This window comes from Salmo trutta, chromosome 13 (genome assembly GCF_901001165.1).
Source record: "Salmo trutta chromosome 13, fSalTru1.1, whole genome shotgun sequence".
Classification (NCBI taxonomy): Eukaryota; Metazoa; Chordata; class Actinopteri; order Salmoniformes; family Salmonidae; genus Salmo; species Salmo trutta.
Window position 1 is genome coordinate 56,260,630 of NC_042969.1, and position 23,222 is coordinate 56,283,851.

A 23,222-nucleotide genomic window follows, 5' to 3' on the forward strand; every position below is an offset into this window, starting at 1 on the left:
GTGGTTAGGCTATTAACCGGTCAAAATGAGGCTACATGAAAACTGCAATACTGTTAATATAACCGTGTGTACGTGTGGGTTTTCAGTGAATGTATGTAAATCATGGAGCTCATCTATAATCCTCAGCAACCAAAGAGTGATCAAATTAAGATGCTACACCTGTACAATATATAAAATTGCAACTATAGAGTATACTGTGAAAACATACAGTTGAAGTCGGAAGTTTACATAGACTTAGGTTGGAGTCATTAAAACTCGTTTTTCAACCACCACAAATTTCTTGTTAACAAACTATAGTTTTGGCAAGTCGGTTAGGACATCAACTTTGTGCATGACACAAGTCATTTTTACAACAATTGTTTACAGACAGATTATTTCACTTATAATTCACTGTATCACAATTCCAGTGGATCAGAAATGTACATACACTATGTTGACTGTGCCTTTAAACAGCTTGGAAAATTCCAGAAAATCATGTCATGACTTTAGAAGCTTCTGACATAATTGACATAATTTCAGTCAATTGGAGGTGTACCTGTGGATGTATTTCAAGGCCTACCTTCAAACTCAGTGCCTCTTTGCTTGACATCATGGGAAAATCAAAAGAAATCAGCCAAGACCTCAGAAAACAAATTGTAGATCTCCAGAAGTCTGGTTCATCCTTGGGAACAATTTCCAAACACCTGAAGGTACCACATTCATCTGTACAAACAATAGTACGCAAGTATGAACACCATGGGACCACGCAGCCGTCATACCGCTCAGGAAGGAGACTGTGTCCTAGAGATTAATATACTTTGGTGCGAAAAGTGCAAATCAATCCCAGAACAACAGCAAAGGACCTTGTGATGATGCTGGAGGAAACAGGTACAAAAGTATCTATATCCACAGTAAAATGAGTCCTATATCGACATAACCTGAAAGGCCTCTCAGCAAGGAAGAAGCCACTGCTCCAAAACCACCATAAAAAAAGCCAGACTACGGTTTGTAACTGCACATGCCGACAAAGATCGTACTTTTTGGAGAAATGTCCTCTGGTATTGACGAAACAACAATAGAACTGTTTGACCATAATGACCATCATTATGTTTGGAGGAAAAAGGGGGAGGCTTGCAAGCCGAAGAACACCATCCCAACCGTGAAGCACGGGGATGGCAGCATCATGTTGTGGGGGTGCTTTGCTGCAGAAGGGACTGGTGCACTTCACAAAATAGATGACATCATGAGGAAGGAAAGTTATGTACATATATTGAAGCAACATCTCAAGACATCCATCAGGAAGTTAAAGCTTGGTCGCAAATGGGTCTTCCAAATGGACAATGACCCCAAGCATACTTCCAAAGTTGTGGCAAAATGGCTTAAGGACAACAAAGTCAAGGTATTGGAGTGGCCATCACAAAGCCCTGACCTCAATCCCATAGACAATTTGTGGGCAGAACTGAAAAAGCATTTGCGAGCAAGGAGGCCTACAAACCTGACTCAGTTACACCAGCTCTGTCAGGAGGAATGGGCCAAAATTCACCCAACTTATTGTGGGAAGCTTGTGGAAGGCTACCCGAAACGTTTGACCCAAGTTAAACAATTTAAAGGCAATGCTACTAAATACTAATTGAGTGTATGTAAACTTCTGACCCACTGGGAATGTGATGAAATAAATAATTCTCTCTACTATTATTCTGGCATTTCACATTCTTAAAATAAAGTGGTGATCCTAACTGACCTAAAACAGGGATTTTTTTACTAGGATTAAATGTCAGGAATTGTGAAAAACTGATGTTAAATGTATTTGGCTAAGGTGTATGTAAACTTCCGACTTCAACTGTAGATTCGCAACCATACAGTATACAGTACATCCAATCCTAACCATACAGTATACAGTACATCCAATCCTAACCATACAGTATACAGTACATCCAATCCTAACCATACAGTATACAGTACATCCAATCCTAACCATACAGTATACTGCTATAAAGTACATACATGTGTCATCCATACAGTAGTAAATATAGCAAAAATGTCAGTGTAACAGACAAGACAGAACATTGGGACTGGCTACACCTCACACTCCATACTATACCATCAGACCCGACCTCTGCACTGGGGATGAGAGATTTTCTGGCTGGGCATTAAAAAGGATATGTTGTGACCCCCTTCCCTCCCTGGCAGTCCAACCTATGGTCACCCACCAGTGCTTTCTATGGGATGAGAGGAGGCCCGGATACCAGAGAACCAAATGTGACACACAGCAGGGAGGAACTGGAATAAGGCTGAGGGATTTAGACTATATCCCAATCCCCTATTGCATAATAGTGCACTGCTTTCGATCAGATCCAAGTAGTACACTCTACAGTATAGGGAATAGTGTGACATTTAGGACGAAGGTTAGCTATGGTGGTGGTAGCAGGGAAATCAGTTCAACTGAGGCTGTTGGACGGGTGGGGTCGTGAGGAACAAGGCTAGAAATGTTGCTGTGTATGGAAGTATTATACTCTTGACATACTGGGAGTTCTACTGTATTGTTGGCATTCTACAGCATAGCTTTGATGACGGTGGAAAGTGTGGTGGGAGTATGGGTGTAATCACTAGATACATGTCAATCTTGAAGATGACAACACAGACAATGTTTCCCATCAATCTTCACCTTCAGACAAACCTCGTGGATAAGCTGGCTGGGGAAAATAATAAATACTCCTAAATGCAAAGAGGCAGAAGGATGGGCAGACGCACGCAAACCTATACACCCAGCTTTTAAAATATTAAGTATGTGATTTGGAAATAGGCTTGGGCTGAAAGGCTGCACTCGTTCTGGTTGCAGAGGGATGGTGATGCAACTGGGTAAGAGGAGAAAAACACATTCAAAATGCAAAGCAGCTTTAACCCCGGAGGTTCCCCCCTCCCCCTTACGTCCCTCCTTCCACTGCACCCATGCCCATCCGTCTCGACCCCCCCCCCCCCCTCACTCCCAAATGCAGCCCCTCCCCCACCCGTCATCCTGGTGCTGCCATTCGAGCTATCGGAATAAGTCGCCCCCTTTCAATAAGAAGTTGACAGCTGTAGAAAATGGCTGCTTTCAGTCTGGTCGCTTCTGCCTGAAATCTCATTACATTACGCCGCGGCTGTTTGCCCTTGAAGGCTTAAAAAAAAACAATTTTGGGTTAGTGGATGCTAGGCTGGGAGAGCTGAGTATATACCACATCACCAGGGAAACCAGGCAGAGACAGACATGACCAAGCTTCTCTATCCTGACCACCGTCAGCATCCAGAGAGTCCCTCTACTAGTGGACTACTACAACCTGGAGGAGCTGAGGGCCTCTACTAGTGGCCTACTACAACCTGGAGGAGCTGAGGGCCTCTGCTAGTGGCCTACTACAACCTGGAGGAGCTGAGGGCCTCTGCTAGTGGCCTACTACAACATGGAGGAGCTGAGGGCCTCTACTAGTGGCCTACTACAACCTGGAGAAGCTGAGGGCCTCTACTAGTGGCCTACTACAACATGGAGGAGCTGAGGGCCTCTGCTAGTGGCCTACTACAACCTGGAGGAGCTGAGGGCCTCTACTAGTGGCCTACTACAACATGGAGGAGCTGAGGGCCTCTACTAGTGGCCTACTACAACCTGGAGGAGTTGAGGGCCTCTGCTAGTGGCCTACTACAACCTGGAGGAGCTGAGGGCCTCTACTAGTGGCCTACTACAACCTGGAGAAGCTGAGGGCCTCTACTAGTGGCCTACTACAACATGGAGGAGCTGAGGGCCTCTGCTAGTGGCCTACTACAACCGGGAGGAGCTGAGGGCCTCTACTAGTGGCCTACTACAACATGGAGGAGCTGAGGGCCTCTACTAGTGGCCTACTACAACCTGGAGGAGCTGAGGGCCTCTGCTAGTGGCCTACTACAACATGGAGGAGCTGAGGGTCTCTACTAGTGGCCTACTACAACCTGGAGGAGCTGAGGGCCTCTGCTAGTTGCCTACTACAACCTGGAGGAGCTGAGGGCCTCTGCTAGTGGCCTACTACAACCTGGAGGAGCTGAGGGCCTCTGCTAGTGGCCTACTACAACCTGGAGGAGCTGAGGGCCTCTACTAGTGGCCTACTACAACCTGGAGGAGCTGAGGGCCTCTACTAGTGGCCTACTACAACCTGGAGGAGCTGAGGGCCTCTACTAGTGGCCTACTACAACCTGGAGGAGCTGAGGGCCTCTACTCGTGGCCTACTACAACCTGGAGGAGCTGAGGGCCTCTGCTAGTGGCCTACTACAACCTGGAGGAGCTGAGGGCCTCTACTAGTGGCCTACTACAACCTGGAGGAGCTGAGGGCCTCTACTAGTGGCCTACTACAACATGGAGGAGCTGAGGGCCTCTACTAGTGGCCTACTACAACCTGGAGGAGCTGAGGGCCTCTGCTGGTGGTCTGGCCTGATTTCAGCTCCAGGGTCTTAGCAGGGACTCTGTGAGGCAGTCAGAGTTGGACAGGAAAGGCCAGGCTATGTTTCACCTAGTGGGGGAGAGGAAACCTATTTCAGCAGCATAACTCTGCGGCCAATGTGATTCTAAACAGGCGGAGTACAGCACCGCTAGATAAGGTGGACAGTGTGATTCTAAACAGACGGAGTACAGCACCGCTAGATAAGGTGGACAGTGTGATTCTAAACAGACGGAGTACAGCACCGCTAGATAAGGTGGACAGTGTGATTCTAAACAGGCGGAGTACAGCACCGCTAGATAAGGTGGACAGTGTGATTCTAAACAGGCGGAGTACAGCACCGCTAGATAAGGTGGACAGTGTGATTCTAAACAGGCGGAGTACAGCACCGCTAGATAAGGTGGACAGTGTGATTCTAAACAGGCGGAGTACAGCACCGCTAGATAAGGTGGACAGTGTGATTCTAAACAGGCGGGGTACAGCACCGCTAGATAAGGTGGACAGTGTGATTCTAAACAGGCGGAGTACAGCACCGCTAGATAAGGTGGACAGTGTGATTCTAAACAGGCGGAGTACAGCACCGCTAGATAAGGTGGACAGTGTGATTCTAAACAGGCGGAGTACAGCACCGCTAGATAAGGTGGACAGTGTGATTCTAAACAGGCGGGGTACAGCACCGTTAGATAAGGTGGACAGTGTGATTCTAAACAGGCGGGGTACAGCACCGCTAGATAAGGTGGACAGTGTGATTCTAAACAGGCGGGGTACAGCACCGCTAGATAAGGTGGACAGTGTGATTCTAAACAGGCGGAGTACAGCACCGCTAGATAAGGTGGACAGTGTGATTCTAAACAGGCGGAGTACAGCACCGCTAGATAAGGTGGACAGTGTGATTCTAAACAGGCGGAGTACAGCACCGCTAGATAAGGTGGACAGTGTGATTCTAAACAGGCGGAGTACAGCACCGCTAGATAAGGTGGACAGTGTGATTCTAAACAGGCGGAGTACAGCACCGCTAGATAAGGTGGACAGTGTGATTCTAAACAGGCGGAGTACAGCACCGCTAGATAAGGTGGACAGTGTGATTCTAAACAGGCGGAGTACAGCACCGCTAGATAAGGTGGACAGTGTGAGATGACCATACAGCAGCAGCCCTTCACAATCAGAGCCCCAGATAAAGCCAGAAATAAAAAACAGACACAAACACGCACAAAAACACACAAAGGAGGAGAAAATAGGAAAAAGCCTGGAGCATCAAGTGCCTTTTTAACAGTCTTAAACCCACAGAGCGTCTCGACACCAGGCAAACAGAGGGGAGTGATTGGTCCAAACAAAAGCAGAGCAAAGAGAGAAGCATATGGCTGGGAGCGCACCCACTAAAACAAACACACACACACACACACACACACACACACACACACACACACACACACACACACACACACACACACACACGCACACACACACACACAGGCAAACATACAACCCTCCAAGATAGCACAACCCCCACCATAACCCCCTCTATAACCCACTATCTAAGGCATTGGAAGCAAGCGCAATAAACTGCAGTCCACGGAATGACAAATCTACACACGGTACATGCTACGACCGCAATTTCCTAACCACAGTGCCAAAAACTCCAACCCCTGACCACTCTCCAATTAGCCTCAATTAGCAGTGGCTTGAATGAAAGAGAAACAGAGGGCTCCACCTAGAGGGAAAGTCAGGTCATTGGAAAATGAATCCTCACCATAACAAAACCAAGCTACAATTACAAAATGCAATTAGGAAAAGGGATTACTTTCTAATGGTGATTTCTAACTCGGTTAATAAGGGGATGTATACATAATGACCCTGCAAGAGAAATTATATGGTATTTAACTAATGGATTATCAAGGAGTAGTCCTTCAGGAGACATCTACGTACACTAAATCATATTTTCGTTAAAGCACTATATCTATCATGAGGTTTGAACCTGCTATCATTAGGTGTAGTAGTCCCAATATATCCTAAACACACACACACATGGGGGAGTGGGTTGTGTGGAGGGTCGGTCTGCTCTTTATGCATAGTCTATTACAGACATATTGTATTCCTCTGGTGTTCGTGTGTATATATATGTGTGTGTGTGTGTGTGTGTATGTGTGTGTGTGTGTGTGTGTGTGTGTGTGTGTGTGTGTGTGTGTGTGTGTGTGTGTGTGTGTGTGTGTGTGAGTGTGTGTGTGTGTGTGTGTGTGTGTGTGAAGATGGCCTACGCTGAGTTGGCCAGGTGTGCCAGGCAGGTGTGCAGACCTGTGTGTAGACCTGTGTGTGTGTGAAGTCAGCAGTGTGGTGAACAGCCTCCATAGACTAGCCATCTGACCATGGCCATAGGCCTTCAGTACTGATGCTTTACTGCTCTGATCCACACAGCACAGCAGTGTGAGGCAGGCTCTGCCTTGCCTGGTGGAGGAAAGGCAATCTGTGTACCCATCCCCCCACACACTATCAAATAATACCCTTAACCATTCAACCCCCTCCTCCTCTCCCCCTCCATCACTCTTCCTCCTCCCCCCTCCATCTCTCTTCCACCCCCCTCTCTTTCTCAGTACCCAGAGAAATGATTTATCTTTTTCGTTTTTTTCCCCCTCTACAGATGTGACTGCCTTTTCTTGGTCTCTCAGTACTCTCAGTAGATTGCTGTGCAGATGAAGACTATGAGATGTAAAGCTATAGGCCTGGTGTAGTGAGCAGAACAGCCCAGAACTGAACAGCACAGAGACCAAACCCAGCCACTGCCTCACACGCCCAACCAGACCCTGAAAATGAGGGCAGACATGTGCACACTCTAGAAAATACATACGTAGCTGTATTATCAAACCAGGTGAGGGCAAAGAAATGTAATGCGTGGTACAGGAAAGATAATAATTCCATCCAAACATAATATATTATAGCCTGTACAGTGAGGGAAAAAAGTATTTGATCCCCTGCTGATTTTGTACATTTGCCCACTGACAAAGAAATGATCAGTCTATAATTTTAATGGCAGGTTTATTTGAACAGTGAGAGACAGAATAATAATAAAAAAATCCAGAAAAACGCATGTCAAAAATGTTATAAATTGATTTGCATTTTAATGAGGGAAATAAGTATTTGACCTCCTCTCAATCAGAAAGATTTCTGGCTCCCAGGTGTCTTTTATACAGGTAACGAGCTGAGATTAGGAGCACATTCTTAAAGGAAGTGCTCCTAATCTCAGTTTGTTACCTGTATAAAAGACATCTGTCCACAGAAGCAATCAATCAATCAGATTCCAAACTCTCCACCATGGCCAAGACCAAAGAGCTTTCCAAGGATGTCAGGGACAAGATTGTCGACCTACACAAGGCTGGAATTGGCTGCAAGACCATCGCCAAGCAGCTTGGTGAGAAGGTGACAACAGTTGGTGCGATTATTCGCAAATGGAAAAAATACAAAAGAACTGTCAATCTCCCTCGGCCTGGGGCTCCTTGCAAGATCTCACCTCTTGGAGTTGCATTGATCATGAGAACGGTGAGGAATCAGCCCATAACTAAACAGGAGGATCTTGTCAATGATCTCAAGGCAGCTGGGACCATAGTCACCAAGAAAACAATTGGTAACACACTACGCCGTGAAGGACTGAAATCCTGCAGCGCCCGCAAGGTCCCCCTGTTCAAGAAAGCACATATACATGCCCATCTGAAGTTTGCCAATGAACATCTGAATGATTCAGAGGACAACTGGGTGAAAGTGTTGTGGTCAGATGAGACCAAAATGGAGCTCTTTGGCATCAACTCAACTCGCCGTGTTTGGAGGAGGAGGAATGCTGCCTATGACCCCAAGAACACCATCCCAACCGTCAAACATGGAGGTGGAAACATTATGCTTTAGGGGTGTTTTTCTGCTAAGGGGACAGGACAACTTCACCGCATCAAAGGGACAATGGTCGGGGCCATGTACCGTCAAATCTTGGGTGAGAACCTCCTTCCCTCAGCCAGGGCATTGAAAATGGGTCGTGGATGGGTATTCCAGCATGACAATGACCCAAAACACACGGCCAAGGCAACAAAGGAGTGGCTCAAGAAGAAGCACATTAAGGTCCTGGAGTGGCCTAGCCAGTCTCCAGACCTTAATCCCATAGAAAATCTGTGGAGGGAGCTGAAGGTTCGAGTTGCCAAATGTCAGCCTCGAAACCTTAATGACTTGGAGAAGATCTGCAAAGAGGAGTGGGAAAAAATCCCTCATGAGATGTGTGCAAACCTGGTGGCCAACTACAAGAAACGTCTGACCTCTGTGATTGCCAACAAGGGTTTTGCCACCAAGTACTAAGTCATGTTTTGCAGAGGGGTCAAATACTTATTTCCCTCATTAAAATGCAAATCAATTTATAACATTTTTGACATGCGTTTTTCTGGATTCTTTTGTAGTTATTCTGTCTCTCACTGTTCAAATAAACCTACCATTAAAATTATAGACTGATCATTTCTTTGTCAGTGGGCAAACGTACAAAATCAGCAGGGGATCAAATACTTTTTTCCTTCACTGTATGTATTGCATCCACCCAAACTCCCAAACATTAAAAAAAAAAAAAATGTACACTCTCCAACTGTTGACAGTGAACATACATTGTGCATAATAAAGAACCGTACACAGACAAGTACACCAACTTCTTGTCACTTTGGGAGACGGCTTTGACATAGCCATGTAGCATGGAACATAAGTGTTTTCATGGCTAGGATGCCCGTCAGTGACTAGGCTGTGATGACAGGGGTGTGTATGTGTGTTTGTGTGGGTGTTCGTGTGTGTGTGTGTGTGTGTGTGTGTGTGTGTGTGTGTGTGTGTGTGTGTGTGTGTGTGTGTGTGTGTGTGTGTGTGTGTGTGTGTGTGTGTGTGTGTGTACAGTAAAGTGTGGCAGCTAGCATCTGCCAGTCTAACAGCTGGAACACATTGGGCTGTTGAGGGGGCTGTGGCGTTGTTCACCAGGAGTGGTCATACACACACACACACACACACACACACACACACACACACACACACACACACACACACACACACACACACACACACACACACACACACACACACACACACAGTGCTGATGTTGAGCTGATGCTGACACATCAACAGACAGCAACACAGACAGCTGCACCACTGTAGGACTATCGACCAGCTCATCTGTTAATGTACCATGTCCCTGAGACAAATACAGCTTGGCATAGAGTGTGTGTAGAGCTGGCAATCCCCAGGGACCTCACAATACAATATTATCACCATACTTAGGTGCCGATACCATATGCATTGCGATTCTCATGATTCTATATATACTGCGATTCTATACTGTGATTTTATTGCGATTTGATGTTCCAAACATATTGCTCACATGTCTTCTGCAGAGGGACAAGAGCGAGCCTTAAGAAAATGAGTTTTGATCAGTCATAGAAATAAAAGCGCTGAAATTGGCTCCCTATTTACAAAGATGGAGAACAAGCTATGAAGGAAAAATACTGGAGTTTTGGTGCAGGTACAGCCAACTAACGCAAAAAAATGATTGTGAAATGTAACTGTATCCATTTTTTACCCCATCACTATGTGTGTGTGTGTGTGTGTGTGTGTGTGTGTGTGTGTGTGTGTGTGTGTGTGTGTGTGTGTGTGTGTGTGTGTGTGTGTGTGTGTGTGTGTGTTGTGTGTGTGTGTCTGCGTGTGAGTGTGCGCGTGCGGGTGTATGTGAATGAAGTGGAGATAGAGTTCATCTGTACAGTAGGTGTCTCTATGTATCTATAGGCCTGTGTTACGTATGTTTGCATTCATCTAAACTCAACTGCGTTTATTTTCAGCCAACTTAACATGTGTAAATATTTGTATGAACATAACAAGATTCAACAGCTGAGACATAAACTGAACAAGTTCCACAGACATGTGACTAACAGAAATGGAATAATGTGTCCCTGAACAAAGGGGAGGTCAAAATCAAAAGTAACAGTCAGTATCTGGTATGGCCACCAGCTGCATTAAGTACTGCAGTGCATCTCCTCCTCATGGACTGCACCAGATTTGCCAGTTCTTGCTGTGAGATGTTACCCCACTCTTCCACCAAGGCACCTGCAAGTTCCCAGACATTTCTGGGGGGAATGGCCCTAGCCCTCACCCTCCGATCGAACAGGTCCCAGATGTGCTCAATGGGATTGAGATCCGGGCTCTTCGCTGGCCATGGCAGAACACTGACATTCCTGTCTTGCAGGAAATCACGCACAGAACGAGCAGTATGGCTGGTGGCATTGTCATGCTGGAGGGTTATGTCAGGATGAGCCTGCAGGAAGGGTACCACATGAGGGAGGAGGATGTCTTCCCTGTAATGCACAGTGTTGAGATTGCCTGCAATGACAACAAGCTCAGTCCGATGATGCTGTGACACACTTCCCCAGACCATGACGGACCCTCCACCTCCAAATCGATCCCACTCCAGAGTACAGGCCTCAGTGTAACGCTCATTCCTTCAACGATAAATGTGAATCCGACCATCATCCCTGGTGAGACAAAACCACTTTTTGCCAGTCCTGTCTGGTCCAGCAATGGTGGATTTGTGCCCATAGGCGACGTTGTTGCCGGTGATGTCTGGTGAGGATCTGCCTTACAACAGGCCTACAAGCCCTCAGTCAAGCCTCTCTCAGCCTATTGCGGACAGTCTGAGCACTGATGAAGGGATTATGCGATCCTGGTGTAACTCGGGCAGTTGTTGTTGCCATCCTGTACCTGTCCCGCAGGTGTGATGTTCAGATGTACCGATCCTGTGCAGGTGTTGATACACGTGGTCTGCCACTGCGAGGACGATCAGCTGTCCGCCCTGTCTCACTGTCTTAGGCGTCTCACAGTACGGACATTGCAATTTATTGCCCTGGCCACATCTGCAGTCCTCATGCCTCCTTGCAGCATGCCTAAGGCACATTCACACAGATGAGGAGGGACCTTGGGCATCTTTCTTTTGGTGTTTTTCAGAGTCAGTACAAAGGTCTCTTTAGTGTCCTACGTTTTCATAACTGTGACCTTAATTGCCTACCGTCTGTTAGCTGTTAGTGTCTTAACAACCGTTCCACAGGTGCATGTTCATTAATTGTTTATGGTTCATTGAACAAGCATGGGAAACAGTGTTTAAACCTTTACAATGAAGATCTGTGAAGTTATTTGGATTTTTACAAATTCTCTTTGAAAGACAGGGTCATGAAAAAGGGGCATTTCTTTTTTTGCTGAGTTTACATTACATTTACATTTTAGTCATTTAGCAGACACTCTTATCCAGAGCGACTTACAGTAGTGAATGCATACATTTATTTTTTTCCCCATACTGGTCCCCCGTGGGAATCGAACCCACAACCCTGGCATTGCAAACACCATGCTCTACCAACTGAGCCACACGGGACTTTACATATTACCGTAAATACTTTGTTGCCATGTTACAGGCCTCTGGTTTTGCATAAAGTGTCATATGTCCGTGTGTCTGCCTATGTGACTGTATTCTACAGGACAGTGTTTCCCAACTTCAGTCCTCCAGTACCCACAACAGTACACATTTTTATTGTAGCCCTGAACCAGCACACATGATTCAACTTGTCAACTAATCATCCAGACCTCGATGAGTTGAATCAAGTTAGTTTGTCTGGGGCCACAACAAAAATATGTGTTGTTGGGGGTAGCCAAGGAATGGAGATGGGAACACTGCTATACATGGGTGTAGCTGATGCTATGAGTCTGTTTATGCACAATACCTCTTCCTCGTGTGTGTGGCTGGAGCTTGTACATATACACTGCCATTCAAAAGTTTGGGTTCACTTAGAAATGTTTTTTTTTTTTTTTAAAGAAAAGCACATTTTTGGTCCATTAAAACATCAAATTGATCAGAAATACAGTGTAGACATTGTTAATGTTGTAAATGACTATTGTAGCTGGAAATGGCTGATTTTTTATGGAATATCTACATAGGCGTACAGAGGCCCATTATCAGCTGTTACGATTGTGTGTAGAGAAGGACCATGGTGCAGCGTGGTAGGCGAACATTTTACTTTTATTTAAAATGAACACCGACAAAACAACAAAATACGAAACGAAAGTAAAGTTCTGCAGGCTACACAGACAAGATCCCACAAACTAAGGTGGGAAAAAGGCTGCCTAAGTATGATCCCCAATCAGAGACAACGATAGACAGCTGCCTCTGATTGGGAACCATACCCGGCCAACAAAGAAATAGAAAACATAGATTGCCCACCCTAGTCACACCCTGACCTAACCAAGTAGAGAATAAAAGGGATCTCTAAGGTCAGGGCGTGACAGTAGCCCCCCCCCCCCCCCCCCCCCAAAGGTGCGGACTCTGGCCGCAAAACCTGACTCTATAGGGGAGGGTCCGGGTGGGCATCTAGCCTCAGTGGTGGCTCCGGTGTGGGACGTAGACCCCGCTCCGCTCGCGGATCCGCCATCTTCGGTGGCGACTCTGGTGCGGGGATCGTCGTTGGAAGCTCTGGACCGTGGATCGTTGCCGGATGAACCGGACTGTGGATCGTCGCTGGAAACTCCGGACCGTGGGTCGTCGCAGAAGGCTCTGGACTGAAAACCCCCGCTGGAGGCTCTGGACCGCAGACCGTCGCTGGAGCCTCTGGACCGCCGACCATCGCTGGAGCCTCTGGACCGCAGACCGTCGCTGGATCCTCTGGACCGCAGACTGTCGCTGGAGCCTCTGGACCGCAGACCGTCGCTGGAGCCTCTGGACCGCAGACCGTCGCTGGAGCCTCTGGACTATGGATCGTCACAGGAGGCTCCGGGCCATGGATCGTCACAGGAGGCTCCGGGCCATGGACCGTGGAGGGTAAAAGGCTGCCTAAGTATGATCCCCAATCAGAGACAACGATAGACAGCTGCCTCTGATTGGGAACCATACTCGGCCAACAAAGAAATAGAAAACATAGATTGCCCACCCTAGTCACACCCTGACCTAACCAAGTAAAGAATAAAAGGGATCTCTAAGGTCAGTGCGTGACATCAGCAATCATCACTCCTGTGTTTCAACGATACGTTGTGTTAGCTAATCCAAGTTGATCATTTTAAAAGGCTAATTGATCATTAGAAAACCCTTTTGCAATTATTTTAGCACTAGTTGAGTATCCGGAGCATCAGCATTTGTGGGTTCGATTACAGGCTCAAAATGGCCAGAAACAAAGAACTTTCTTTTGAAACTTGTCAGTCTATTCTTGTTCTGAGAAGTGCAGGCTATTCCATGCGAGAAATTGCCAACAAACTGAAGATCTCGTACAACGCTGTGTACTACTCCCTTCACAGAACAGCGCAAACTGCCTCTAACCGGAATAGAAAGAGGAGTGGGAGGCCCCAGTGTACAACTGAGCTTCATTAAATAGTACATGCAAAACACCAGTCTCAACGTCCACAGTGAAGAGGCGACTCCGGGAGGCTGGCCTTCTAGGCAGAATTGCAAAGAAAAAGCCATATCTCAATAAAAAGAAAAGATTAAGATGGGGAAAAGAACACAGACACTGGACAAAGTAACTCTGCCTAGAAGGCCAGCATCCCGGAGTCGCCTCTTCACTGTTAACATTGAGACTGGTGTTTTGCGGGTACTATTTAATGAAGCTGCCAGTTGAAGACTTGTGAGGCGTCTGTTTCTCAAACTAGACACTCTAATGTACTTGTCCTCTTGCTCAGTTGTACACCGGGGCCTCCCACTCCTCTTTCTATTCTGGTTAGAGGCAGTTTGCGCTGTTCTGTGAAGGGAGTAGTACACAGCGTTGTACGAGAACTTCAGTTTCTTGGCAATTTCTCGCATGGAATAGCCTTCATTTCTCAGAACAAGAATAGACTGACAAGTTTCAAAAGAAAGTTTGTCAGTTGTGCTAATATAATTGCAAAATGGTTTTCTAATGATCTATTAGCCTTTTAAAATTAGAAACTTGGATTAGCTAACAACGTGCCATTGGAATACAGGAGTGATGGTTGCTGATAATGGGCCTCTGTACGCCTATGTAGATATTCCATTACAAATCAGCCGTTTCCAGCTACAATAGTAATTTACAACATTAACAATGTCTACACTGTATTTCTGATCAATTTTATATTATTTTAATGGACAAGAAATGTGCTTTCCTTTCAAAAACAAGGAAGTTCCTAAGTGATCCCCAAACTTTTGAACGGTAGTGTATGCGTTTGTATATTCTGTGTATGTGTTCTGAGTGTGCATTTCGGGCAGTACATCAGTGCATGGCAGTCCAACTGGAGTGGCTGAACACTGGTCCTTCAGGTAAGATTATTGACTCTGCACTTTTGCTGTTATTACGTGGATGGATCCTTCCTCCCTTCGCTCTCTCTCTCTCTCTCTCTCTCCCTCTTTCTCTCTAACGTTATTAACTTGCTGCACGAGGAAATACTCATTTGCTTTACATGACTCCACCCACCAATTTGTAGCACAAATCCATACCATTGGCCCGAGACAATGGAACTAAAGGAATTACCTCAGAGGGAATAGTGTACTGTAGAATGGGATTACTGCAGAATGTATAGAATTGTGTGTGTGTTTGTGTGTGTGTGTTTGTGTCTGTGTGTGTGTGTTTGTGTCTGTGTGTGCGCGCGTGTCTATGTGTGCATGTGTTTGTGCACATGGCACGTGTGTCTGCCAGAGAATAGGATTGTAGTAATGTCCAGAGAGTGGGATTAGAGGAATGTTTCGGGAGAGGACGAGCAGGAATATTTGGAGATTATTATAGATTATTACAGAGTAGGACTGTTAAGGATGCCGGTTGAAGTAGATTGTTATGCCATGTGGATGTACACAACACTCGCTTTACCACTGACTCAAAACCGTATGTGACATTTTTTCTTCCAATGGATTTTCTTTCCCTGTGATGTATAATGAATGCGAGCTGGGACCTTCTGTCTGTGCCATGCAACTGTGCAATGCAATTCAAGCATGTTTATTGCTGCAGCCTATTCTGTGCAGTCAGTTGCATTGCATGCACTGCACCAAGCCCATCTTCTGTCAGCGGACCTTGCATCACCCTGTTCGTTCTATCCCTACCTGCCATTGTCACAGTCACAGGCAATAACATTAAAAGCAAAGGTACCATGTTTATAACCCCAAAGCATTTTATGCACACAAAACAAAAGCTGCCCATAGGCATCCATCCAAATACATGTATGTTTGGAATTACATCCTCGTTCTCCTCTCTTCTTCATTCAACCCTTTCATTACCCTCATTACTACACGTCTGTTTTCCTTTCAGTCAGTCTGAATCAGATTCTTTAAGGGGCTCTTCTGAATGTTCCCAGTCACACAGCTAGAGCCGTGTCCCGACCATCCCCCACAGTCGTATGCCCTATCCAAATGGCCCTACTACTCCAACACCAGTCAAACTATGTTGGAACACATGGCTGATGAATCATAGCCCCCTCATTGCTGTGCATGCATACCAGGCCTACTTCCTGTGTCTTTCTTGCACATCCGATGGAGGTTTCCTAAGTGAATTATTCGAATAGCCTACTTGGCCACTACTGTAAAGGGCTGTTGTAGTTCGTATTCTCCCTGTCCTGAACTACAACTCGAGACTACAGCTGGCGACCATATTGGATCCCAAAGCACAGGGAAGTGACTGACAGTCGGTTAGGTAGCAATGGAGAAATAGGTCATAGAGCTAAAAATACTTATGTGTCTCTCTCTCTCATCTTCCCATGAAGACAAAGAGAAGAAGGTCTATGTGGAAAAAAGGGGGAATGATGGCAATAAACCAGAAAAGAAATGCCCTCACGAAAAGACAGCGAGAGAGAGAGGAGAGAGCGAACTAGAGAGAGGATGCTCAGGCTTCAGTGAACTCGGTAGGCCTGGCTGTTCGTTTAAACAGTGCCTGAACACAGAATTATGTGGAATTAATATCCCTCAGATCAGTCAGGCACGGCAGAATAACTATCACAACAGTCAGTCAGCCTATGGCCTCTTCTTCCAAGTAGAGTGACAGAAGGAAAGGATGGGGGAAAGAAGGAAAAAGGTAGTCAGTGGAGGAAGAGAGAAAGAGTTCAAAACCAAGAGACATGATAAGGGCAAGGGGTAGGGGTAGGTTTGAGGGTGGATGGAAGGATAATTAACAGAGAGAGAGAGACCCCTAAAGATCTGAGAATTGAGTTGTGAGTCAGGGATGGCAATATGAGGGCAGCGGGGGGTGGGTGAGCTAGAGAGAGAGAGAGAAAAGGAGTAGCAGAGAGATTAAAGGAGGACTAGTGGAGAAGTTAGGGGAATGCCCAGTAGAGTGATGATTCTCTGAGGACTTGCCTCCACACACTGAACTCTTTGAACCTCTGAGATGCATGGGACAACAGTTGAGTGGTGAGCGCCGATTACTCCAAATCAGTAGGCTAGATAACATTATATAAGCAGCGGGAGCAGTGGTAGAGGATATTAAGTAGACTAGACCCTTACTGAGAAACATTCAAGTCAGTATTAATAAGTTCATAGTCCACTGATGGCTCCTATCCTATGCAATTCCCTTTGTTCCCTGCATTCGTAATTTCCATGCAAATAAGTCAAACGAATCTCCTTGACATGGCCTTGCAAAGGCCTCTGGGAGCATCTATGTCCCCACTTGTTCCCAGTAATTGAGGAACCAGAGACGAGGCGGACAGCAGAAAGGCCAGAAAGGCACAAAAAGGGTTGTTAAATCCCAATGAATAACTGATAGATGACAACATGGGTGGTAGGCTACTGCTGGTTGGCCTAAACAGTTTGTGACTGTGTATTATATCTGCTTTCAGAACAAGATGAAACTGGGCATCTTAAAATGTATTCAAAAACAGCAACACAAAAGCAACAAATTCCTATAAAAACGTTCTAGCTACTCTCCTAGAACAACGGGGTAGCCTAAACAGAGAATATTATAATGAGAAAATGAGCGGCATAGGTGATGCCTCCAGCGCCACCGTTCACCTCACAGGTCTCTGTGCTGTACACGATCACTTATCGGTAGGCAATAGGCTGATTTAATGACATTTTAAGAGGTGCAGTTTTGCCTTACTAAAACTCACACGCGATTTGACATTTTATTTATGCATACTTTAGGCTAGTTGGCCATATCCTATGGCAACAAATCGCCTAACTTGTGTTCGTTTCCCCAATAAGTAGAATGCCATCACTGCCGCGCATCGACTGAGTCAAATAAATTGTGTTATAGACAAATACATTAATTAAAGCAGTTCACTGTTTCTTATAATAGGCTATTCGTATACTTAGGGTAGTTCGTTATGAATTACATGAAATGTCGCCTGTCTGGTTTTCAGATAGCGCTGACAGCACAGCATCGCAACTACATTCCCGCTCAGGTAACATCCGATGTGTTCCGTGCTACAGTAAGCTACCACGTTCTTTGTTAGACAGGCTGCAAATGCTTCAATTTAACCTAAGAACACTCCAAAAATACATTTTCGAGAGTCGAGTTATTATGTTTTCCATTATTTCTAATCGAAAGGGTCTCTCAGGTGCATTTTACCAAGCTGACAGACGCACAGCAACCTTTTGGACACGAGCCCAGGCTGCATTCTGCACGTTGAAATGTTCTTGTGTAAATTCTGCACAAAGGAATCGAATGGAAACTTGATGCAATGTTCAACGCGACTGGCAGAGATAACACTAGTCTAATAAAAGCAACCAGTCCCGGCACATAAGTGAACCATTTTATATGATGCAAGGCTGCACAATATTTTATCAGGTGTCGGAGCGAAGATGCGCTGCCTGTAAACACTGCTGCCATTATAATCGAAAGCACGTAGGCTATTTTGCCAAGAGGTCTGTCTACAAAAAAAGGATATCCAAAAGGTATTAGGTTTCAGCCGTCGCAGGCTCCCACCGGCTTGGTTTTGCCTACCACAATAATGTGAACAGGTATCAAGCACAAACTTTTCAAAAAACCGCTGCCACTCGCTATTATTCGCTATTATTAGGGAGTCTGTTTGATAGAAAACCGCTACCCGATCTGCCATGCAAGTTGGCTGCGATCTTGTCTATTGACTAAGGATACCGGGTAATAGATTGTACCTCAACATTCCACCATAGCGTCCTCATGAAATTGATGGCTCAGTGTAATTGTTTCTAGGCATGCATAGGCAGCTCTGCATTTTGGAACATAACCGGCAAAAAATGAAGCTGTTTGAAATATACCTTTCCATCGCTACTACATTACCATTGGAATATATGTAGCTTGCTATATGCTTGCGATGTAGCCTATAGGCTGGATACTTATTTACTATGCATAACATTGTCAACGATTACCTAGGCTACATGGACTGACAGCATCCACAAATGTATCTCTAAAAATGTAAAAGATAAAATGTATGCACTTACGATTTCAGGGGGTTCTGTACCACTGTGGCCATTTTGATATAGTATGATAGATACAATGTAACACTGCAGATCCCCGTATTGCACATGTAATATACCAGCAATTTCAATTTCATTCATTCTCTGGGGCTGCGGCTGGGGCTGCCAGCCAATAGGAGCGGGAACGTTCAGTGACAGATCTGGGGAAATGTAGTTTTTGCACATGTCAATATGTAACACGCTGAGAGTCAATGCACTACAACTACCAGTATGTATCGCGGTCAACTGTATAACGGTCCCGCCTTGGACTTCTATGGGTAAGCCAAACCGTCTACTGTAATGTCAAGGTTGGTGTGCTACTGGACTGTCAGTCTGTAGGTGCCATTCCAACTGATGCATTGTTTGCTTGTCTTGCAGATATAGAAATATATTTTAAGGGCGAGGCTGTACGCGCACCATCTCTCAGTGAGGATGCTACAAAGAGTAACATCAGTGATAATCTTCACTCCCCAAATGTTCCAAGAATTTGAATCCAAGATCATTTTGAGATGTACTTTTTGGATGACTTTCGAATACACTAAAGGGTCCTTTACTTCATCTTGTTAGATTTAATTTAGACAAAGGGGAGGGGGGGGGGGCTTCTTGAAGAGGGATAACTAAGATGTGTTGATAGGCCAATTGATAATGATATAATCTATTCTAGGTGAGCTGATGCTGAAGAGGTTGAATAATTTATCATTTTGTGGGACAGTGGAGTAGGGAGGATAATTGATTATTTTAGGAGTTGCCTCTTCATCTGTTGAACCAAGACAGTGGGCACAGCAGTGATGGAATTTCTCTCCATGTCATTTTAGCAGCAGTGGTGCCACTGAAGCCACTCTATAAATCTCTGCTCACAAATATTTAATGAACATTAGCAAGCTCATTCTATGGAAGGATTATTCCAATAAAATATACCCAGGCAGAAAATGTTCAGAATTTACTGTGGAGTGCATGTCATACCAAGCAAAAGTGCAGTAACTGCACATTTGGTCAAAAATCTGTTACTGATATTTTTGATACATTCAATACATGCTTTATCATGTGGATAAATATCCTGCCTGTCACATCCTGACCATAGTAAGATGTTATTTCCTATGGTAGAGTAGGTCAGGGCGTGACAGGGGGTGTTTTTCTATGTTTTGTATTTCTATGTTCATGTTCAGTTTTGCATTTCTATGTTGGTTTTGTTTGGGACGATCTCCAATTAGAGGCAGCTGGTCCTCGTTGGCTCTAATTGGAGATCATACTTAAGTATTTTTTATTTTTTTTTCTCAGTTGGGTTTGTGGGAGATTAATTTTGAGTATGTATGTTTCACCTCTGCGTCAAGGTTTGTTGTTTTGTTTATTCAGTTTATTTATGTATTGCATAGTTTCACAGAGTAAATAAAATGTGGAATGACACACACGCTGCACTTTGGTCAGCTGTGTTGTGTTATGGAGAAAATGTGGGGTCATGTTTGCAGTAACTGCAAAAAAAAGTTTGTGAAACCAAGGAAAAAAGCAGCAACAGCCATCACTCACATCAGTTACCGCCTTTTACCTTGGTTTTACCGATCTTTGGGCTGCAGTGTCTATGGTTTAACTTGGTATTATTGATTGTTCTTTGCTGATACAAGTATCAAACTACACTACATTACCAAAAGTATGTGGACACCTGCTTGTTGAACATCTCATTCCAAAATCATGACCATTAATATGGAGTTGGTCCCTCCTTTGCTGCTATAACAGCCTCCACTCTTATGGGAAGGCTTTCCACTAGATGTTGGAACATTGCTGTGATGACTTGCTTCCATTCAGCCACGAGCATAAGTGAGGTCAGGCGCTGATGTTGGGCGATTAGGCCTGGCTCAGTCGGCATTCCAATTCATCCCAAATGTGTTCGATGGGGTTGAGGTCAGGGCCCTGTGCATGCTAGTCAAGTTTTTCCACACCGATTTAGACAAACCATTTCTGTACCTCGCTTTGTGCATTGGGGTATTGTCATGCTGAAACAGGAAAGGGCCGTCCCCAAACTGTTGCCACAAAGTTGGAAGCACAGAATCGTCCAGAATGTATGCTGTAGAGTTAAGATTTCGCATACTGGAACTAATGGGCCTAGCCCGAACCATGAAAGACAACCCCAGACCATTATTCCTCCTCCACCAAACTTTACTGTTGGAACTATGCATTGGGGCAGGTAGCGTTCTCCTGGCCTCCGCCAAACCCAGATTCATCCGTCGGACTGCCAGATGGTGAAGCGGACTATCAGAGAACGTGTTTCCACTGCTCCAGAGTCCAATGGCAGTGAGCTTTACACCACTCCAGGTAACGTTTGGCTTTGCACATGGGTGATCTTAGGCTTGTGTGCGGCTGCTTTTTATTTTATGAAGCTCCCGACGAACAGTTCTTGTGCTGGATGTTGCTTCCAGAGGCAGTTTGGTACTCGGTAGTGAGTATGGCAACTGAGGACAGACGATTTTTACGCGCTTCAGCACACGGTGGTCACGTTCTGTGAGCTTGTGTGGCCTACCACTTCCCAGCTGAGCCGTTGTTGCTCCTAGACGTTTCCACTTCACAATAACAGTATTTACAGTTGACCGGGGCAGCTCTATGCAGGGCAGAAACTTGTCAGCAACAGGTGTGGCTGAATTAGCCGAATCCACTAATTTCAAGGGGTGTCCACATACTTTTGTGTATATATAGTGTATATGAAACTGACAGCCACGTACAAATAAATCTATGAACACAAGTTTGTGTTAACAAAAAACTGTCATGGAAACATATTCAAGTGGGTGTACCAAGCAAGAAGGCAGTAACTGCCGTTTTGGCTCAAAGGTCAGGGTTAATATGAATAAAAAATTACAGAAGATAACAGATGCCTACAATTTATTTGGCTGGACAATAAAAAGTTGGCCCTCTGTTCTACTCAATTAGCAGTTACTGTTCTTTTGCTTGGTAGGGCATTGTCTGGAAACCCGATGTTGAATTGCATTGAATTTTAGGTCAGGCAAAAATGAATGTTTGAATCAGGAAAGTTTCCTCTCACGACCTCAACCCAGAATGTTTAATAAAATTATATTTTAATGTACTTTACCGTTTGTTTGTGCGGTTGGTCCTTTAGGAGGTAGGATTGTGAGACCATATATTCACAGGAAAGTATAGTTACATCAACTTTTCAAATCACTGGTAGTTTGTTCAGATTTCTATCACCTAAAACATGCGCACAAGATAAAAATACATGCACGAGATGCATGCATACAGTGCATTTGGAAAGTATTCAGACACCTTGACTTTTTCCACATTTTGCCTTATTCTAAAATTGTGTCACGTCTACTCCTGCTCCCTCCCTCCGGCGCTCGACGTCGCCGGTCTACTAACCACCAGTCCTGGCAACCCACATTTGTGCACCTGGCAACCATTGGTTCTGATTTCATGTCCAGACACTTCTCTAGCTTTGTAACTCTTTATGTTCATTATTATTAAACTCACCATCTGCACCTGCTTCCTGACTTCCTGCGTCTTCGTTACAGAATACTGCCCAAGTAATTCTGGAAGTAGCAGATGCTAAAACCATCTTCCAGACGGTCGAGGAACAGGGTCATCTACTCCACCAACACCACGACCAGCTGGCTCTACTGGGTACGACCATGAAGGAGGTCCTTCGCGTTCTCCACCACCTCAACACCACCAGCTATCTTCTCCATACCTCTGACGGAGGGCCTCCTACCATGGGTGGTCACAGTGAGCCAGTCCCCCAGCATACCCAGCCGTCCTCCCAGGTCAGCGATGCCCGACTGTCCCTTCCGGAGAAGTATGACGGCACTCAATCAAAATGCCATGGCTTCCTACTCCAGTGCTCCCTCTATTTTGCCTATCAGACAGGAGCCCCCTACACGAGAGGTCCAAGGTTGCCACGGTCATTTCCTGTTGACTGGACGGGCATTGGAGTGGGCTACGGCCGTCTGGGAGAGGAGCTGGGTTCCTACGAGAGGTTCATTCATGGCTCTGTTCAGGTCGGTCTTCAACCATCCTCCAGAGGGCAGAGAGGGAGGCAAACTACTTTTCTAACCCCAGCAGGGTGCCCAGACCGCTGCGGAGTACGCCCTCACCTTTCGGGCTGTGGCAGCCTCCAGCAGATGGAATAAGCCGGCGCTCCTCACTCTATTCCGCAGTGGACTGCGCGAAGAGGTCCAAACGGAGTTGGCATGTCAGGATGACAACATATCCTTGGACGCTCTCATCGCGATGACCATCCATCTGGATAATCTTCTTCGGAGCGTCAGCGTGCACCTCGTCACTCACCTCCCTCCTTTGGCTGATCTGAGGCAGAGCCTGAACCCATGGAGGTATTACTCTGTGGCAGAGCGGCATCGCCGGAGACAGCTGGGGCTGTGTCCGGTGCGTCCCAACCCGGGGTCCACTAGAGCAGAGGG

The 23,222-nt window shown here is 45.7% G+C and overlaps 1 protein-coding gene across 2 annotated transcripts in view; it reads right to left on the reverse strand.

The window, feature by feature from the left end:
• The window catches only part of LOC115206101 (zinc finger protein neuro-d4), a 46,076-nt gene extending 27,171 nt beyond the window's left edge, over positions 1-18,905 (reverse strand). For both annotated transcript variants that reach the window (XM_029772690.1, XM_029772691.1), the window contains exon 1: positions 18,793-18,905. In XM_029772690.1, coding sequence (XP_029628550.1) covers positions 18,793-18,905 — 113 coding nt within the window. The remainder of the gene's footprint in view (positions 1-18,792) is intronic.
• Between the last annotated feature and the right edge of the window lie 4,317 nt (positions 18,906-23,222).